Source organism: Megascapheus bottae, chromosome 10 (assembly GCF_031878675.1).
Source record: "Megascapheus bottae isolate mThoBot1 chromosome 10, mThoBot2.hap1, whole genome shotgun sequence".
Classification (NCBI taxonomy): Eukaryota; Metazoa; Chordata; class Mammalia; order Rodentia; family Geomyidae; genus Megascapheus; species Megascapheus bottae.
The window spans coordinates 2260741-2279937 of record NC_143518.1 but is presented as its reverse complement, the minus strand read 5'-3'; the positions used below and the strand labels follow the sequence as shown (position 1 = coordinate 2279937).

Genomic DNA, 19197 nt, shown 5'->3' with positions numbered 1-19197 from the left:
TGTAACAACTTATAAGTAACACTACCACCAGTACCACAAATACCTATTTCACAAGGTATGAAAGGGAAGCAAATTTAAGGTCTGGCCAAAATAATTAATTTATTGAGAAAGGAGCTCAAGTTTTGCTTCTGTTAGCAGTACTTATTTTTTTTTTTTACAGAATTGATCTAACTGGAAATTTTCCTCTTTTTAAAGTCATTACATCATTATAAGAAGAGCTACTGCTAAGACATAGAATTTCAATTTTGGTTTAAATGATATCTTCTAACAATGTATACAATATTTGGTCACTACTAAAAAATAAAGGTAAGACAATTACCTGCAAAAAGATCTTCTCTGTCATCATCTAGTACAGCTTCTGCAGGTTTTGGACCATTGGAGTTTGCACTAATGTCTTCTGCAGGAAGACTTGCTGGTTCTGGTGATGATGGGCTTGACTATTAAAACAAGGGCACATATTAGATTACGATGTGTATCTGCTATATATTAATACAGCAGAGAAATACAAGATTCATTTAACAATAAAAGTAACCATTACTTATATTTCCTCCTTTATGGTTAAGAATAAACTCCAAACATACTTTTACTTATTTTCTTTGAACAACAACAAAATCACTTAAAATTTCAAGTGTCTTTCCTTTACAGGTACTAAGTTCTGAATTAAAACCAACAAAACCCAATATAAACATCAGAAAAGAAATAAGATCAAATTCCTTGACTTTTAAGAATGAGTACTTTTTTTATTATTAATATGCTTGTTCTGAAGATGTCTCCGAACATTAGTCCTAGAAACTCAATAGATCTTCAAAGTACCTTGCATATGCAAAATGTTCAAAGTACTACTTTACTATAAGAAAGAGTACTATCAGTTCAAATAAGAGTTATTCTTCTGAGTTTCAAATTAAAATTATGCCCTTCTTCCAAACTTTTACATTTCAGTTAATCTAAACATTACTTTGTACTGAATCTTAAAACATAATGACAAAATAGTGGACCTTGGGTGTGCAGCTGTTTAGCTTTATTAGTTTTCTTCTAATAGTTAAAATCAAATCTTAAAAGAAAACCTGAAAAACAAACATGAAAAGTGAGCTGTAACATAAACTATACACTTGGAGTGATAATCATGTGTTGATATACATACATCATTGTGACACATGAGCTGGGTGCTGGTGGCTCACACATGTAAAACCTTAGCTACTCAGGAGGCTGAGATCTAGACATGGTTCAAAGCCAGCAGAGAAGTCTGTGAGACACTTAGCTCCAATTAATCACTAGAAAACTGGAAGTGGTTCTGTGGCTCAGAGTGGTAGAGCACTAGCCTTGAGCAAAAGAGCTCAAGGAATAACACCCAGGCCCTGAGTTCAAGCCCCACGACCAATAAAAATAAAAAATAAAATAAAATACAACAGGCAAACATGCACCAATTGGATAGGGCACAGTGAAACTGCGGTAAACTATGCAAGTACAGAGCTATGTATAAAGTTTATGTGACGGCCACTGTAACTTTTACTGTAAACTTAAAAGTAGTCTTAGACAAAATCTGTCATTAAAATATATAGTACAGCAACCTGATTGACTCAGAAAGATGAGTCAAATGAAACACTGCATGAAAAGAGTGGTAGTTATATGTGAAAAAATTGTTGACAAATATTACATATATTCTTCATTATGTAGTTGTATTTAAAAAAAAGAATAGCATGAAAGTAGAAGGAGGAGCTATAACAGGCAGAAGGGGACCTGTATGAGTGATGTGAAAGAAAAATAAAAAAAGAGGATGAGGAGGGACAAAGATGATTAAAGTAAGGGCTGGGAGTTTGGCCTAGTGTTAAGAGTGCTTGCCCTAGCATGCACAAAGATCCAGGTTCAATTTCTCAGTACCAAATACATAGAAAAAGCTGGAAATGGTGCTGTGGCTCAAGTGGTAGAGCGCTAGTCTTGAGAAAGCCCAAGGACAGTGACCAGGCCTTGAGTTCAAGCCTCAGGACTGGCAAAAAAAAAAAAAAAAGATTATTAAAGTATATTATATACGTCTATAAAAACATCACACTGAAACCTGTTACTTTTATAATATATGCTAAATATAATAACATTGTCTTCTATTTTTCTTCTCTTCCCTCCTCAAAATGAAGACATATTTCTATTAAAAAATATATAAGCTCAAAGTTTTCACATATAACCTGGACATTCAGCTTCATATTAACCATTTTTTTTCCTTTTTCTTTTCTATTTTGTCTGAGACCATGACTCGAATTCCTAATCTGACACTTTCGCTCACTGGCTGGAGCTCTACCACCTGAGCCATGCCTCCAATACCTATTTTAGCCCATTTTTAACTCCAAAATATCCTAGGAATTAAGAGGTCTAGATTCTTGTTGCACTTATACACTAGCTAGCCCATGGGGAAATAATGAATTTCTGCTGATATAAATCTTGTCTACATAATGAAGGGTACAACTGCTTTTCTAAATCTATCCATTTTATATTGCATTTTATAATGTCAAATTTTATGGTCACCTAATGACTTCCTTTAGCACCTCTGAATCTGAAGTAGCATTGAGAAAGAAATGAATTACTATTTAGAAAAAAATATCAAAAAATTTAAAGTATAGTACTTTTTATAGTTCTTTCTTCGTGTGTGTGTGTGTGTGTGTGTGTGTGTCCTGGGACTGTGAGTGCTGTCCTTGAGCTTTTTTGCCCAAGACAGTACTCTATCAGTTGAACCACATTGCCATATCTAGCTTTTCTTTTTTTTGTCCTGGGCTTGAGCTCAGGGCCTGAGCTCTGTCCTTGGACTTTCTCAAGGCTAGAACTCTACCATTTGAGCCTCAGCACCACTTCTGGCTTTTTTCTATGTATGTGGTACTGAGGAATCGAACCCGGGTTTTCATGAATGCTAGGCAAGCACTCTACCACTAGGCCAAACTCCCACCCCACCATATCTAGCCTTTTTCAAGTTAATTGGGGATAAGAATCTTGTGGACTGTCCTACCTTTGAACCTTGATCCCCAGATCTCAGCCTAAGCAGCTAGGATTACTGCTGCAAGCAAGCCACCAGAGCCCAGCTTGAAGCTTAACTATAAAACAGTAAATGCCAATTCATTTCTATAATTTAAGACTTCTAGATAAACTTTTGGCTGTTTTATTTTTGGCATTAATCAAAGAGAAATTGAGTGGAACCAATTTTTACAGGGACCAAACTTCATATAGTTCAAGTTTCTAGTTTAATGATTTTAGCTGTGTGTGTGTGTGTGTGTGTGTGTGTGTGTGTGTTGTGAAGGAACTGGTATGGTGCTTGATCTCAGGGCTTAGGTGCTATCTCTGAGTTTTTGGGTTCAAGGATAATGCTCTACTGCTGGAACCATAGCTCCACTTCAGATTTGAAGGTAAGAGTCTCATGGACTAACCAGACACCAGTGGCTCATGCCTGTAATCCTAGCTACTCAGGAGACTGAGATCTGAGGATTGTGGTTCAAGGCTAGATGGGGGCACGAAAGACCATGAGATTCTTACCTCCAATTAACCACCAGAAAACGAAGTGGCACTGTGGCTCAGTGGTAGAGCCCTATCCTTGAGCTGAAAAGCTCAGGGATAGCACCCAGGCCCAGAGTTCAAGTTCCAGGACCAACAACAAAAAAGTCTCATGGACTTTCCTGCCCAAGCTGGTTTCTAACTGTGATCCTCAAATCTTAGCCATCTGAGTTGCTAGGATTACAGGCACAAGCCACCGTGCCCAACAAGCTAAGAGTTTCATTGCTGTTGCAGATGGGGGTGTAGCTCAAACAGCAGAGCACTGGCGTAACAAGTGTGAGGCCCTGAATTCAAACCCCAGACTACTATAAACAATCAGGTGTTGCTAGTGCTGTAATGGTTCAGGCTTGTAACCAAGAAGGATCAGGAGTTTGAGGCCAACCTGGGCTGTATGACCCGCTCAAAAATAGTCCCTCTGGCACCTGCCTAGGGTGTTGCCAGGCCCTGGGTATGAACATCAGCACCCCAGAAAGCAAACTAAAACAAAATAGCCCAGGTTTACCCTCTAAAAAGTCATCTGAATTTTCCTCATTCACACAGCTACAAGCCTAGGCGCCAGTGCCTCACGTTTGTAATCCTGGCTACTCAAGAGTCTGAGATCTGAGGATTGCAATTTGAAGCCAGACAGGCAAGGAAGTCTGTGTGACTCTTATTTCCAATTCCCTAGCAAAAATCTGGAAGTAGAGATGTGGCTCAAGTGGTAAGAGTATCATTTTGAATTTAAAAAAGCTAAAGGATTTAGTCCAGGCCACATGTTCAAGAACAAGAAATGGCACATACACACAACAAGAACTAGCAAGGGAAGGGGCGACACTGTTCAAAAAGAAATGTACTCATTATCTGACTTATAGAACTTAGCTCCTCTATACATCACCTTTATAATGACAATAAAAAAGAAACTATATGCATACGATGACCAGTAACTTAGCCTAGTAGGCTAAAATGAAAAAAACCAAAATGTGGCTGAGAATTTGGCCTAGTGGTAAGAGTGCTTGCCTAGCATGCATGAAGACCTGGGTTCGATTCTTCAGTACCACATACATAGAAAAAAGCTGGAAGTGTGGCTCAAGTGGTAGAGTTCTAGCCTTGAGAAAGCCCAAGGACAGTGCTTAGGCCCTGTCTACAAACTCAATCTGATAATAAGAAAATATTATACTAAATCCTTTAAAGACATTCTATAAAATGACCAGCTAATACTTTCAAAATTATCCAAATATAAAAGTCATGCCCTAACCAAAGAATTCCCTCCCCTTGACTTATCATACTGGAAGAGATGAAGTAAAACTAACAATTAAATGCCATGCAATAACCCACACAGGACTTGAATAAGAACACACAAAAAAACTAATAAGCAGTACATAAAAATGAAAATCTGGGTAAAGCCTACAGATTTAGTAAGAGCACAGTAATAACATTTTTTTCAAAACTAACCTACCATTGGATAACTTTATTATTTTTGTGCAAGACACTAGCTGGGTAAAGGTACATATAAATATCTAAAATTTTGGTAATTCTTCTTCAAAGAAAAAAATTCATGTGGGGCGCTGGCTAATCCTAGCTCCTCTAATCCTAGCTACTCAGAAGGCTGATATTTTAGGATCGAGGTTCGAGGCCACCCTGGGCAAGAAGTCCAGGAGATGCTAATCTCCAATTAACCACCAGAAAATTGGAAGTGGTGCTGCAGCTCAAGTGACAGAGTGCTAGCCTTGAGCTGAAATACTCAGAGACAGTGCCCAGGCCCTGAGTTCAAGCCCCATGACCAACCAAAAAAAAAAATTCACAAAATATAAATACTACATATATACTAAACCTTAGTAAAAGCCAAGAGAAATATATGTGAAAAACAAGACACTCTCAGGGAACTTAGTTTGGATATAGAACAAAAGTTAGGTATAAGCTAGATACATAAGGCCATATAGTATGACGCTAAATGAAAGGAACTCCAGGATATAGAAACAAAAGCCATATAATGAGTGACTGTTGTCCTTAATGTACTATGTTATCTCTCATCTCTTTTGCTGTCCCTTGGTTGTCTTATATTGTTACAGTATTTTACTTTGTTATCTGATATATAGTATATATGCTTGATTGGTTATTTGAAATTGGATAGGGAAGGGGGAACACAACTTGAGCAGTGGGGGGGGAGACTGGGGGGGAAGGAAATGGGGACCATGACTTGAGAAAGGGTATCAATGTATGTGAAGTAATGTACCTTCTATCTGGTGAATATAATGTAACCCTTCTATTAATTACAATAAAAATATATGAAAAAAAGGACCAGGGTTCGATTCCTCTGTACCATAAACATAGAAAAGCCAGAAGTAGTGTTGTGGCTCAAAAGAGCACTAGCCTTAAGGAAAGGCCAAGGATAATGCTCAGGCTCTAAGTTCAGTCCCCAGGACTGGCAAAAAAAGAAAAAGAAGAAATGTACATTTCTTCACATAGGAAAATGCTTGTACATTAAGGTTAAGTAAGCAAAGATTAGTATATTTGTCAAATTAATTTCCAATTTTTCATTCTAAAAAATGTATGCTATAGCCGGGTGCTGGTGGCTCACATCTGTAATCCTTGCTACTCAGGAGGCTGAGATCACAAGACAGCAATTCAAATCCAGCCTGAGATTCTTATCTCCAATTAACTTCTAGAAAATGGAAAGTGGTGCTGTGGCTCAAGAGGTAGGGCGGTAGCCTTGAGCTGAAGAGCTCAGGGACAGTGCCCAGGCCAAGTGCAAGCCCCATGACCCACCAAAAAAAAAAAAAAAAAAAAAAAAAAAAAAAAAAAAAAAAAAAAGACATGGAATTACAGGGCCAGGAGTTTTGTCTAAAAAAAAAAAAAAAAAAAGGATATGGAATTACAGTGCCCAGGTTCTGACTATAAGCCCAGACTAGTACTTCAAAAAAAAAAAAAAGAGTAACATAGCCACACATTTAGCTGGGTGCTTGTAGCTCATACCTATAACCCTAGCCACTCAGGAGGCTGAGATCTGAGGATCTCCAGCCCAGGCAGGAAAAGTCCAGGGGAGTCTTATGTCCAACAAAAATACTCAAGAAAAAGCCAGAAGCAGCTGTGGCTCAAGTAATAGAGCGCCAGCCTTGAGCAAAAGAACCTCAAGGACAGTGACCAGGACCTGAGTTCAAGCCCCAAAATGGCATGGAGAAAAGAAAGAAAAAGAATATGGAATTAGAGTTAGTAGAGTCAATTACTCATGTGCTTGAAAATTTATTTAGCATTAATATTCAAATACCACTGTGTCACATCTACTTGATAAAGTAACCCTTCAATTTGCTCATTTGAAAGCTTCTCAGAATGTAAGAGTAGTGTTGATTTCATCTGCTTCAACTGTATAGACACAATCCCTAGAGTAACTTTCTATGACATCCATCCTAGTTTTCTGACAGCAATTAAAAACACTTCAGTTTTAGGAGTCAACTTGCTTGTTCCGTATTCTCAAAAGGTATTTTTCTTATTTCAGTCTACTTACATCAAATGAGTCACCATGAAGATTTCTGTATTTGTAATTTCTACAGAATTTCATCTCTATACTAGTATATGGTTATATATCAACAACTCCCTCTCACAGACTCCTTGGCACCAGGTTGAGATTCTAACTTATGAATTGATCCTGGAAAGAGATGAGTTTCCTAAGTTGGCAAATTGGGAAAGAACCAAGAGAAAGCCCATGTGGTCTTTGTCAAAATTTCTCTCTAGTCACAGATGAATGTAAACAAATGAAATATCTATGTTCTAATCAGATTTTTAAAGCAATTATCAAGCTGGATGTGGCCCATGGATCACAGTTTGATGACCTGCCATCTATCACCATTTGTCCATTACCTAATCCAAAAATAAAGGAATGCCAAAGTCCTACTTCTTCTCAATATCTTCCATCACCAAAACTTCTACTTCTTATCACCTACACTCACCAACTCCCACGTCCTTTACATAAAACTGTCTCTTGGAAGTGGTGCTGTGGCTCAAGGGGTAGGGCAGTGGCTTTGAGCTGAAGAGCTCAGGCACAACGCCCAGACCCAGAGTTAAAAGTCCTACAACCAACCCAAAAGAAAAAAAAAAAAACAAAACCAGAACCTCTCTCTTTTAGATTTATTTTTACTAGCACAACCCTCTATTACTTTTTTAAACCTAAATTAAATCCTGCCTCACTATCTTCTCATCTCCTCAATATATTCCTCATATTGCTCCAAAGCCTTGTTGCTCAAACTCCTTTATATGCAAAGCAAATAGTAGTAACCATTTTGTTTTCTCAAGCCTCAACCCACTTTCTGATGAAATTGTTCAATCTTCTCTCCTGGTCCTGAGGTATGCACTCAGGGTCTGGTTCCTAAACTTTTTTGCTCATGGTAGTACTTTATCACTTGAGCCATAACTCCACTTCAGTCTTTTTGGTGGTTAACTGGAGGTAAGAGTCTCACACTTTCCTGCCCAGAGTGGCTTCAAATCCTGATCTTCAGATCTCAGTTCCTTGAGTAGCTAGGATTACAGACATAAGCCAATAGTGACTAGTTCTCTCTTGTTTTATGTGAAACTTAAGAAAAGAAGTTCAAGTGATTGATGTTAGTCTCCAACATGATTACAACCTCCAAGAATTCATACTCTTATACAGAACTCTCACTCTACCAGGAGCTGGCCCATCTGACCAACAACAGAAATAACAGGATAGCACTTAAGATAGTAAGTAGGTTATAGCCAGGTACTATAATCCTAACTGTTTAGGAGACTAATATCTAAGGATCCTGGTTCAAAGTCAGCTTAAGCAAGAAAAAAATCTTACCTCCAATTAACCACCAAAAAGTGGGAAGTAGAGCTGTGGTTCAAGTGGTAGAGTGCTAGCCTTGAGCATAAAAGTTTGGGGACAGTGCCCAGGCTCTAAGAGAGAGAGCGCGCGCACAAGCAAGTAGTTATCAATGCTGAGTAGCTCCACAGAGAGGTTACCTGGCAAGTATCTGAAGACTACTCTCAAGATACCATGTAAACTTACAAGTACATTTCCTTAGTCTTCAGAAACACGTTTCAAAGTGCTGCTGAAAGACAGCTCCTGGCTTGGAAATATACACTGGGAAAATTCCCTTTAGGGAAGCAAAGGAAAAAGTTTTCAGAGGAAGTATAAATAAGACAACACATCAGTAAAATACCTGGTCTAAATGAATTACAAAAGGAAAAAAAAGACACAAGAGGGGAAGGTGGATGAAGGGCAAAACAGAAATGGTGAAGGTATGAGTAACTATTCTTTTTTTTCAAACAGTTATGACTGTTAGGGATCTTCATGTAGTATGCAGCTACAGTACATACAATCTATTTACAATTATAATGAATTGGTGAATCAGGTATTATGTTGTGTGCTTGCAATCCTAATGCTGAGGGCAGAGGACTGTGTGAGTTCAAGGCCAACCTGTGCTATAAAAAGTCCTTGCCCTGGGCGAGGAGTATGGCCTAGCAGTAGAGTGCTTGCCTAACATGCATGAAATCCTAGGTTTGAAAAAGTCACAAATGGTAGTATGGCTTGAGAGGTGCAGTGCAAGCCTTGAGAAAGCTCAAGGACAGTGCCCAGGCCCTGTGTTCAAGCCGTAGGACTGGCAAAAAGAAAAAAAAAAGTCTTAATATAAATGAGAATTTATATACGCCAATGTCTGAGTGTTTCCTGACAGGAGAAAAACAGGAACATGATTATATAACTCTTTTGTCTCATAGTCTGGAACCCAAGAATGGAGGGAGCGAAGGAATGATATAGGTGGTGGGCACTGGTATGGACAGGCTATGAAGCATGTTTCTGTTGGGGTAACTCTCCATTTGGCTGCTTGGAGAGTTGGGCCACACTCAAGACTCTAAAGTCCTATTTCTCTCAGACTCTGCTTCATTATATCTCTTCTATGTTATTAGCCAGTATTGGCAACACTGTTCTCCACTGACAGGACAGAAATGTGGAGAGTGACTGCCAAAGAAAAAAAGTGACAGTGGACAGCAGCACAGTTTTTGTGCAATCTGAAGTACCAGTGCCTTAAGATATGTACACAAGCCAGGCACCAGTGGCTCACCCCTATAACCCTCATTAACTCAGGAGGCTGAGAACTGAGGATCACAGTTCAAAGCCAGCCTGGACAGGAAAGTCCATGAGACTCTTAATCTCCAATAAACTATCCGGAAAAAAGCAGAAGTGGTGCTGTGGCTCTATCCTTAAGCACAAAAAGGCTCAGGGGCAGCTTCCAGGCCCCAGAACTGGCAAGAACAACAACCAAACCAGTCAACAGTGCTTCATGTCAATAATCTGAGATACTTAGGAGGCTGGGATATGAGGATCATGGTTCAAAGTCAGCCTGAGCAAGGAAATTTGTGGAACTCTTATCTTCAATTAACCAACAAAAAGCTGGAGGGGGGACTGTGGCTCAATTGGTAGAGTGCTAGCCTTGAGGGAAAAAAAAGAAAGGCTCAGGGATAGTGCCCAGGCTGAGTTCAAACTCCAGAACCAGCCACCCCTCCCCCCAAAAGATATATAACTGAGTAAATGTCAGATTTGTAGGGAGTTTATTTTTTTGGGAAGTGGTCTTGAACTCTTGATACTCTTGATGCCTCTTGCTGGGATTGCAGGAGTGTACTACAATATCTTGTTAATAAATGTAGTCTTTTCTTCCCCCACATTTAGAAGTGTGAAAAAGATTTCAATACAAATTTTCAAAGATTTTGCTATTATCTCTTAAATCAAAAAGTGGTACTCTGGATTGTAACTAAGACCAAGAAGCCCACAACATACTCTTTCCCCTACAGATGGACACTAAGAACCCTGGACAGAATACAATAGGCAAACATGTTAAATAGCAGGCAGATTAGGGAGGGAGCCAAAATATGAAAAATTATTCTTACAAAGGTCATTTGTGACCTTTTTCTTCTGGCTCTGTCAAGACTTTTCCCGAAGATGGTGCCAGATTTTAGAATTATGCCACAGGTGTGGCCAGCAAAGACTCTTAGACAAGTGCTCTGTCCTTCTGGCTGTAACATAAAGACCTCTGTAACCTAGACAATATGTGTGGTCTTATAGTTATTCAACCCTGAAGGCACCTGATCTTATCTGAGCACAGAAGCTAAAAGGTCAGGCCTGGCTAGTACTTAGATGGAAGAATACAATACAGGGAAAATGTGGATGAAAACCATTTTTCCTCCCTTTTATTCCCTGTTTTCTGGTTCTGGTTTCTGTCTTGAGGTCAGATCCAATAACTTAGCTTCCTAAGAAAAGTGTGGTCAGCTAAAGCTCCAAGAGAAGATCTTGTAGTCTGGCCAATCAGAAAAGGAAAAGAAGACCTAGTCTGAAAACAGGGCAGAAATGTTCTTTAGTGTTTTCTCCTTTGACTGCTTTTCAACAAAGCTGGCCCAACCCAAGCAAGAACATGACGATGCAGATACAGATAGCCAGAGGAACCAGGAAGAGAGGTCTCTGGAATGTTTGGGGAGAGGAAAAGGTTTTAGAGAAAATCCTTAACCATGCATTTACCTTCAAGCTGCACATCTGTGAAATACACTCAAAAGAGTATTCCAAATTCTCTGTAGCTTCTCTGTTTGTTTTTTTTTTTTAATTTTGTTTTGTTTTTGTGAGACTTGGGGCTTGCACTTGGCCTGGGCGCTGTCCCTGAGCTCTTCAGCTCAAGGCTACCACCCTACCCTTGAGCCAAGCCCCACTTCCTGTTTTCTTGAAGTTAATTGGACATAAGACTCTCGGGTCCTTTTGTGCCCAAGCGGGCTTTGAAACTTGCTCCTCAGATCTCAGCCTCCAGAGTAGCTAGGATTACAGGGGTGAATCACCATACTGGGCTTGGCCTCTCATGTTTCTATGCATGTTGCAAGCAAAGGAATTTGCTACATGTTCTAGACTACCTTGTTTATCACATTTTCATAGTAAACAGCTTTGGAAGAAGTGTCTCTTTTTAAAGCAAAAAGCATGTCTGTCTTTTGTGAAGCATAATAAAGATGATATCTCCTCTAGCACCAAGCATACGCAGGACTGTGACCTATTACAAATGATATAGTAGCTTCCCTGAACTTGAATTCTTAGCTGTGACACAAAACCAAACATAGGTGCGGCAACCCACCTGGCCCATCCACCTCACTCCACTAGAATAAGAAGGGTACAGGAAACAGTCATAATTGTGACATTTATTGCTTGCTATGCTTTTGAGTTATAAAGTCCTTTATCATGTCTTCCAGAAACCTTAATAAAACTGGCTTACAAAAAGAGGAAAAATTTCAGACTTTTTATGGCTGTTGAAATAAAAAGTGTGTTGTATATTAGCAGAAAATACGCAATACAAGCAACAAATAGGGGAAAAATAGAAAACATTCAAACAAAATCCAGAACAGAAAACATCAGGAACCTCTGAAACAATATTAGAGTCAATAGGGCTGGGCATACAGCTCAAAGGGAGAGCACCTACCTAGCATTTGTGAGGCCCTAGGGTCCATCCCCAATAGCATGAAAGCAAACAAGTCAGGCTAACATTAATGTTATTCAAGCAGTTTAGGGAAAGAAAGTTGAGTAAAACCCAGTTTTTCTCTTTCACTTTTTCTTTTTCTTTTCTTTTTTTTTTTTTGTGTCATTTGTGGGGCTTGAGCTCTGGGCCTGGAGGCTGTGTGCCTAAGCTCTTCAGCTCAAGACTAGTGCTCTACTATTTGATCCACAGAGCCACTTCCGGCTTTCTGGTGGTTAATTGGAGATAAGAGCCTTAGAGTTTCGCAGGTGATCAGATCTCAGCCTCCTGAGTAGCTCAGCTTCCTTACGTTTCTTAAATGACATAAATTTACAGATTCAGGAAGAAGCAAACAATGAACAAGACCTCAGAGTAAACTAGATGCAATTTATATTACCAAAAAAGGTCAGAAAAGGCAAAACTTGAGGCAATTATAAACACAAAAAACTTAGATATTTGGGACTGAAGAACCATAAAAACAGTAATTGACCATGGAAAGATTATTTTTTTCCTATATTATTTAAAATGGGTATGCATCATAAGCCTCTTTTTTTTTCCCCTAGTACTGGGAGCAGATCACAGGGCTTTGCATAAGATGGACAAGCACTGCTCCACTGAGCCCTAATATCTACTTTCAACAGTTAGAGGGCTAACGTCTTATTGTTTTACTCTTGCCAATGCCAACCATTTTCAGAGTCTCAAAGATCTCTCTTTTAATTAACTCATTCTACCCTTATATATTATTTCTGTATGTTATGCATATTTTGATTACATTGGTATCATATAGTACTGCAGGCATTTGCTCACAAACTATATTATTATACTAACTCCTGTTAATTCATTCACTCCACATGACAGGGACTAGATAGCTTTCCTTACAGAGCCCAAGGTTTAGCAATATCATTCAAAATATTTATTGCAGACTCCTAAATGTACATGTCTAACCTATCCAGCATTTCCAGCTGCCTGATATCACCTATGTGTGTTTGTATAAGGTATGAGACTGGAATCCATTGCTTTTCACATATCACATAACACTCATCTATTGAGTTACGCCCCCAGACTCATGCTATCTTTAATAATGCAACATATTTCCCAAGCGAATTACTTCTTCCAAGAGTCACCGGAAAAGAGACTCACAAAGCTACTTTTAGTGCCTCAAATTCTCTCTTATTACTTGTGCTTTCTTTCTGGAGATCTTTAACCTCAGACTGTTCAAAGAATCTCCATCTTCCACTTAACAATGACATTCATTCAGGTTTGTCTTTGAAACTGCAACTATATCAATGTTCTTAGATGAAGAATCATGTTACAGACATTCAAACATTTCCTAGCTTCCACCAGCCTACACAATACAATTGAAAGCCTTTCAGGATCTCACTATAACAAACTACCTAGAACTACCTATATTTAGCCATGTATGGCTCCCCAGATACAGACTGAACCTTAAGTGATCCTTTCCATTCTTCTACTTGAAAATTTTATCTAAATCTGCAAAGCCTTAAGAGAACACTACCTCCATGAACATTTTCCAACCAACAGAAATATTTATCCACAGTCAGACATGTTGACAGAAATGAGAATCTTCTCCAGGTTTAACCGGTAGTTTGTGGCTTTGAACACAGGATCACTGTACTTGAGTCTTTTGCACCTATCTTTATTCTCCACTGGAGATCTTCCATTCTAGAGGACCTGCAGTGTTGTTAGTTTTTTTCTGCCAGCCCTGGGCCTTGAACTCAAACTCAGGTGGCATCCCTTACCTTCTTTCGCTTAACTTTAGCACTCTACCACTTGAGCCACAGCTCCACTTCCCAGCTTTTTTTTTTTTTTTTGTCGGTTATGTGGCTCGAACTCTGGGCCTGGGCACTCTCTGTCCCTGAGCTCTTCAGCTCAAGGCTATAGTTCTACCACTTGAGCCACAGCATCACTTCTGGTTTTCTGGTGGATAACTGGGCTGGCTTTTAACCGCTTGGGTTGGCTTTGAACTGTGATCCTCATATCTCAGCCTCCTAAGTAGCTAGGATTACAAGCATGAGCCAAAAGCACATGGCTTCCCAGCTTTTTCGGTGGTGTACTGGAGATAAGAATTTCTTGGTTATTTCCTGTTTGGGCTGGTTTTGAATTGCAATCCTATGATGTCAGCTGCCTGAGTAGCTAGGATTATAGGTGTGAGCCAAAGGTCCTCAGCTATTTGCTCTGCTACCATCATCTGAACAGAATAGCAGAACAAATACTGAGGGATTGCTTGTTTCTCTCACTATATAAGCCAAGGTGACTTCCAACTCCAGATCCACCCAAGTGCTGGGATAACAGGTTTGTGCTGCTATATTTTGCTAATACTCAATATTCACTTAAGTAAATCAAACAGGGTATCTTCCATACACACAAAATCCAGAGTAAGGAAATCTATAGTAACAGAAATTTGTGGCTTTTTAGTTGAAGGCAGAGGCATTAGGGAAAGGGAAGGATGACATGGGAAGAACACATGGTTGCTTTTTTTTTCTTCTCGAGAGGGTGAAATGTTCTTTAAAAACAAACAACTGGGATGTGAGGGAAGGGGTGACATTGTCTAAGACATTGTATTCTTTACCTGACATATAATTGTAACCACTCTATATATTACATTTATAATAACAGTTAAAAAAATTGAGCTGGGTGCCAGTAGCTGATGCCTGTCATCCCAGCTCTTCAGGAGGCTATGATCTGAGGATCACAATTTGAAGCCAGCAAGAAAGTCAGTGAGCCTCTTTATTTTCAATTAAACACAAAAAAGCTGTAAGTAGAGCTGTCTGTCGCTCAAGTGGTATAGCACTAGCCTTGAGCATAAAAAGCATAGGGACTGCACCCAGGCACAGAGTTCAACCCCCAGGACTGGGAAAAAAAATTAATTCAGGTGGATGCCTGTGGCTCAGGCTTATAATCCTAGCTATTGGGGAGGCTGAAACCCAAAGATAATGGTTCAAAGCCAGCTTGAGCAGACCAAGTCATGGGACAGTTATCTCCAATTAACCGGCAAAAAGCTGGCCCTGAATTTGGGCCCTCAGTTCAAGCTCTGGTACTGGCACATGCATGCGCACATGCATGTACATACATACAATTATACAAGGGTGGTATTTCATATACCCAGCGTATGAAAATGTTCTAAAATTGCTTGAAAGTGACTGTTGTACATATCTATGAATACATTAAAATAAGGCTACACACATTAAATATATTTTCATATAGCATATGAAAAGTATCTCAACAAAACTGTTTAAAACAAAAGTATATAAAGTTTTGACATTCCTTTCTGAAGGTGCTATTAATTCATTCTAAGCATTGCTTAAAGATCAAACACCTGTAAACTTTAAGGAAAAAGTAGCAATTTGAAGACTTACCTTCTCACTTAGTAAGAAAAGCAAGGTTGTGCCAAATTCTTTCTTTTTGTATCCAGATCCTTATCTGGCCCGCTCATCACTTTCTACTTTCATCCTCATCACAGAAACAATGGTAGAAGTTTGAAACCATTTGTTATCCAGTTTTGTTTTTTTAATGTGGAGGGATTCTTTTGGTGGGAAAAGGGTGATGTTTTTGAAACAAGATCTTGGATTACCAGTATGCACCATATCTGATTCAAACAGCTATTATTTACTGAAAACAACTATTTATGAATTTTTAATTTTTAAAGGTACTATGTCACCCTCAAATTTTTCTAAATGAATAATATAACCTTAAAACCTCTTACTTTCTTGTTTTAATTTTTATTTTTCATTGTTATCATAAAGGTGATGTATAGCCAAGTGCCTGTAATCCTAGCTACTCAGGATGCTGAGATCTGAGGATCGGGGTTCAAAGCCAACCCAGGCACAAAAGTCCATGAAACTCCAACCAATCACCAGAAAACCAGAAGTGGTGCTAAGACTCAAAGTGGTAGATCACTAGCCTTGAGCTGAATGAAGAACTCAGAGACAGTACCCAGGCCCAGAGTTCAAGCCCACAACAGACCAAAAGAAAAAAAAAAAAGGTGGGGCCGGGAGTTTGGCCTAGTGGTAAAGTGCTTGCCTAGTATGCATGAAGACCCAGGTTCGATTCCTTGGTACCACATACATAGATAAAAGCCAGGAATGGTGCTGTGGCTCAAATGGTAGAGCTCCTGCCTGAGAAAGCCCAAGGACAGTGCCCAGGCCCTGAGTTCAAGGCCCAGGACTGGCAAAAACAACAACAACAACAAGGTGATGTACAGAGGTTTACAGTTACGTAAGTCCCTGGCTCTCCTCTTACTTTCTTAGGTGATTCACTTACATCCTACTTACAATTTACAGTTTAGGGCCTTTCTTAGGCAATAAATATTCAAAGAAGACTGAATTACTTAAGGCCTGCCAATTATACAGACCTAGAGCAGTATCAGAACAGCTTGTCAAAAAAAGTATAAAATTGAGGAGGCCAGGAGTTTGGCCTAGTGGTAGAGTGCTTGCCTAGCATGCATGAAGACCCCGGGTTCAATTCCTTGGTATGACACACATATTTAAAAAAGCCAGAAGTAGTGGGGTATAGTGGGTCATGTCTTGTAATCCTAGCTACTCAGGACGCTAAGATCTGAGTACTGCAGTTCAAAGCCAGCCTGGGCATTGAAGTCCATGAGATTCTTATCTCCAATAACCACTAGAAAACCAGAAATGGTCTGTGGCTCCAGGGGCAGGGTGGTAGCCTTGAGCTAAAGAGCTCAGAGACAGCACCCAGGCCCCAAAGTGGTGCTTGTGGCTCAAGTGGTAGGGCTTTAGCCTTGAGAAAGCACAAGGACAGTGCTCAGGCCATGAGTTCAAGCTCTAGGACTGCCAAGGGTGTGGAGGGGGGGGCGGGGGGGGGGGGGGAGTGTGGTCCTAAATTCAAATTGTATAGTTGTCAAAAAAAAAAAAGTATAAAATTGAACCTTTATTCAAGGCTACCGATTCAAAATTTGTACTTCAACAAGATCTCTAGGCAACTTACATATACAGTTTGAAAAGCACTGGGGATATAAGTGGTGGATCCTGGGTTTGATCCTAGGTACCACAGGAAAACAAACAAATGAAAATTAGTCTAATCCTGGACCAGGAAGGCTGAAGCAAAAATCTTTATCCTGAATTTGTGGGCCACATAGATCTTAATGAAGTGAAGGCATATGCATGTTAAACAGGAATACTACGGATTCTCCCATACACAAAGTTTGAGAAGCTGGGTGCTAGGAGCTCATGTCAGTAATTCTACTCAAGAAGCTAAAATCTAGAGGACCATGGTTCAATGGGGAAAAAAAAAAAAAGGAAAACAAAACAAACACAGCCAAAAGTGGCTCACTAGACGCATGGTAGAAGAGGTAGAATACCAGGTGAGGAAGCAAGCTGAGTAATGAGAGTCCACAAGATGAAAACTTCAGTAGTCCTTCCCCTCAAATTGACCATTTTCTTTTTTTTGTGTGTGCTCATTCTAGGATTTGAACTTGGAACCTGGGCACTATTCCTTACACGATAGCTCCATTTCCACCTTTTTGCTGCTTAATTGGAGATAAGAGCCTCATGGCCTTTCCTGTCCAGGTGGCTGTTCAAATCACAATCCTCAAATCTCAGCCTCTTGAGTTACTAAGATTATAGTTGTGAGCCCCTGGCATGAAGCTTCATACTCCATTGGTTAAGAGCATTTTCAGTATACTAAGAAATGCTGCCATATAACCTTTCTCAAATATGCTGACCTGAAAAAAAAAGATCTACAAATTCATAACCATATTATTTTCTCTGTGTGTGTGTGTGTGTGTGTGTGTGTTGCTGGGGTTTAAACTGTGGGCCTAGGCGCTATCCCTTAGCTTTTTCAGTTAAGGCTGGTATTCTCACTTCAGCTACAACTTCAGTTCTGGCTTTTTTGCTGGTTAATCTTGTCTCCCATGGCTGACTTGGAAATCACCTTGATCCTTGTTATCTCAGTCTCCTGAGTAGCTAGGATTTCAGGTATGAGCCACTGGCATTGGGCTCACTTTCTTATAGTCTGAATGAGCTCAGTAAATAAGGATTTGGAGCCAGTTGCTCTCACCTGTAATCCTAGCTACTCAGAAGGCTGAGATCTGATGATCTCGGTTCAACGCCAGCCTGGGCACCAAAAATCCATAAGACTCTTATCTCCAATTAACTGCCCGAAAACTGGAAGCAGCACTGTGGCTCAAGAGGTAGAGTATTAGCTTTGAGTTGAGGAGTGCGGGGACAACACCCAGATTCCAGAGTTCAAGCCCCACGACTGACAAAACAACAACAAAAGATTTGGGTGAACATATAATGTCTTTTACGATGTCACTTTACATTAACCAAGATAAATTTCTAAAAAGTGACATACATAAGAGAAATATATATTTTAATTCTTTTTCCTCAACTCTGAACAACTTCTTCTTAAAAAGATAGAGTAAAATGGCTGGTGCTGGTGGCTCACACCTGTAATCCTAGCTACTCAGGAGGCTGAGATCTGAGGATCATGGTTCAAAGCTAGCCTGGGCATGAAAATCCATGAGATTCTTCAATTGACCCACCAGAAAACTGGAAATGGCGCTGTGGCTCATGTGGGAGAGGCTCTAGTAGAGCACTAGCCTTGAGCTAAAGAGCTCAGGGATGACAGCTCCCAGGCCGAGTTTAAGGCCCAAGACCAACAAAAAGAAAGAAAAAAAGGTAGTATGAAATAACTTCTTAATTCTTAGGAGATGCTAGTTTTGACAGCCCAGGATATATTTACTAGCTGTGAAAGTGTAACCTTTTGTGAGGAATAAAAGATGATCAAGGTACCATCCATGGCCTGGGGAAGAACACGTAAGGAAAAGAAAGGGAGGGGGCTTGATTGGAACCACAACACATACAATTAACAGATTGTGGATAGGGCAGTTTCGGGTAACTAAAATTCAGAAAAATGGCCTGATGGGGGTGGTCAATGCCTGTAATCCTAACTATTCAGGAGGCTGAGCTATGAGGATCACCACTAGGTGAGAAGCCAGTCAAGCAGGAAAGTCCTGAAGACTCTTATCTCCAATTAACCACCAAAAAGCAGGAAGTGGAGGTGTGGCTTAGTGGAAGAGTGTCAGCCTTGAGTGAAAAAGGTTAGGGGACAACTCCTGGGCCCACCTTACTCCCTGGACCCCAGAACCAGAACAAAAATAAAAAAAATAAAAAAAGAAATTCAGGTAATGGATATGTTACCTCCATTTCCAGTTGAT

At 39.8% G+C, this 19197-nt stretch overlaps 1 protein-coding gene across 1 annotated transcript in view; it reads right to left on the bottom strand.

Moving 5' to 3' along the window:
• Snx2 (sorting nexin 2) overlaps positions 1-19197 on the bottom strand; it is a 55387-nt gene that overhangs the window by 35324 nt on the left and 866 nt on the right. The window contains exon 2 of the mRNA XM_090340074.1: positions 320-437. Coding sequence (XP_090196200.1) covers positions 320-437 — 118 coding nt within the window. The remainder of the gene's footprint in view (positions 1-319; positions 438-19197) is intronic.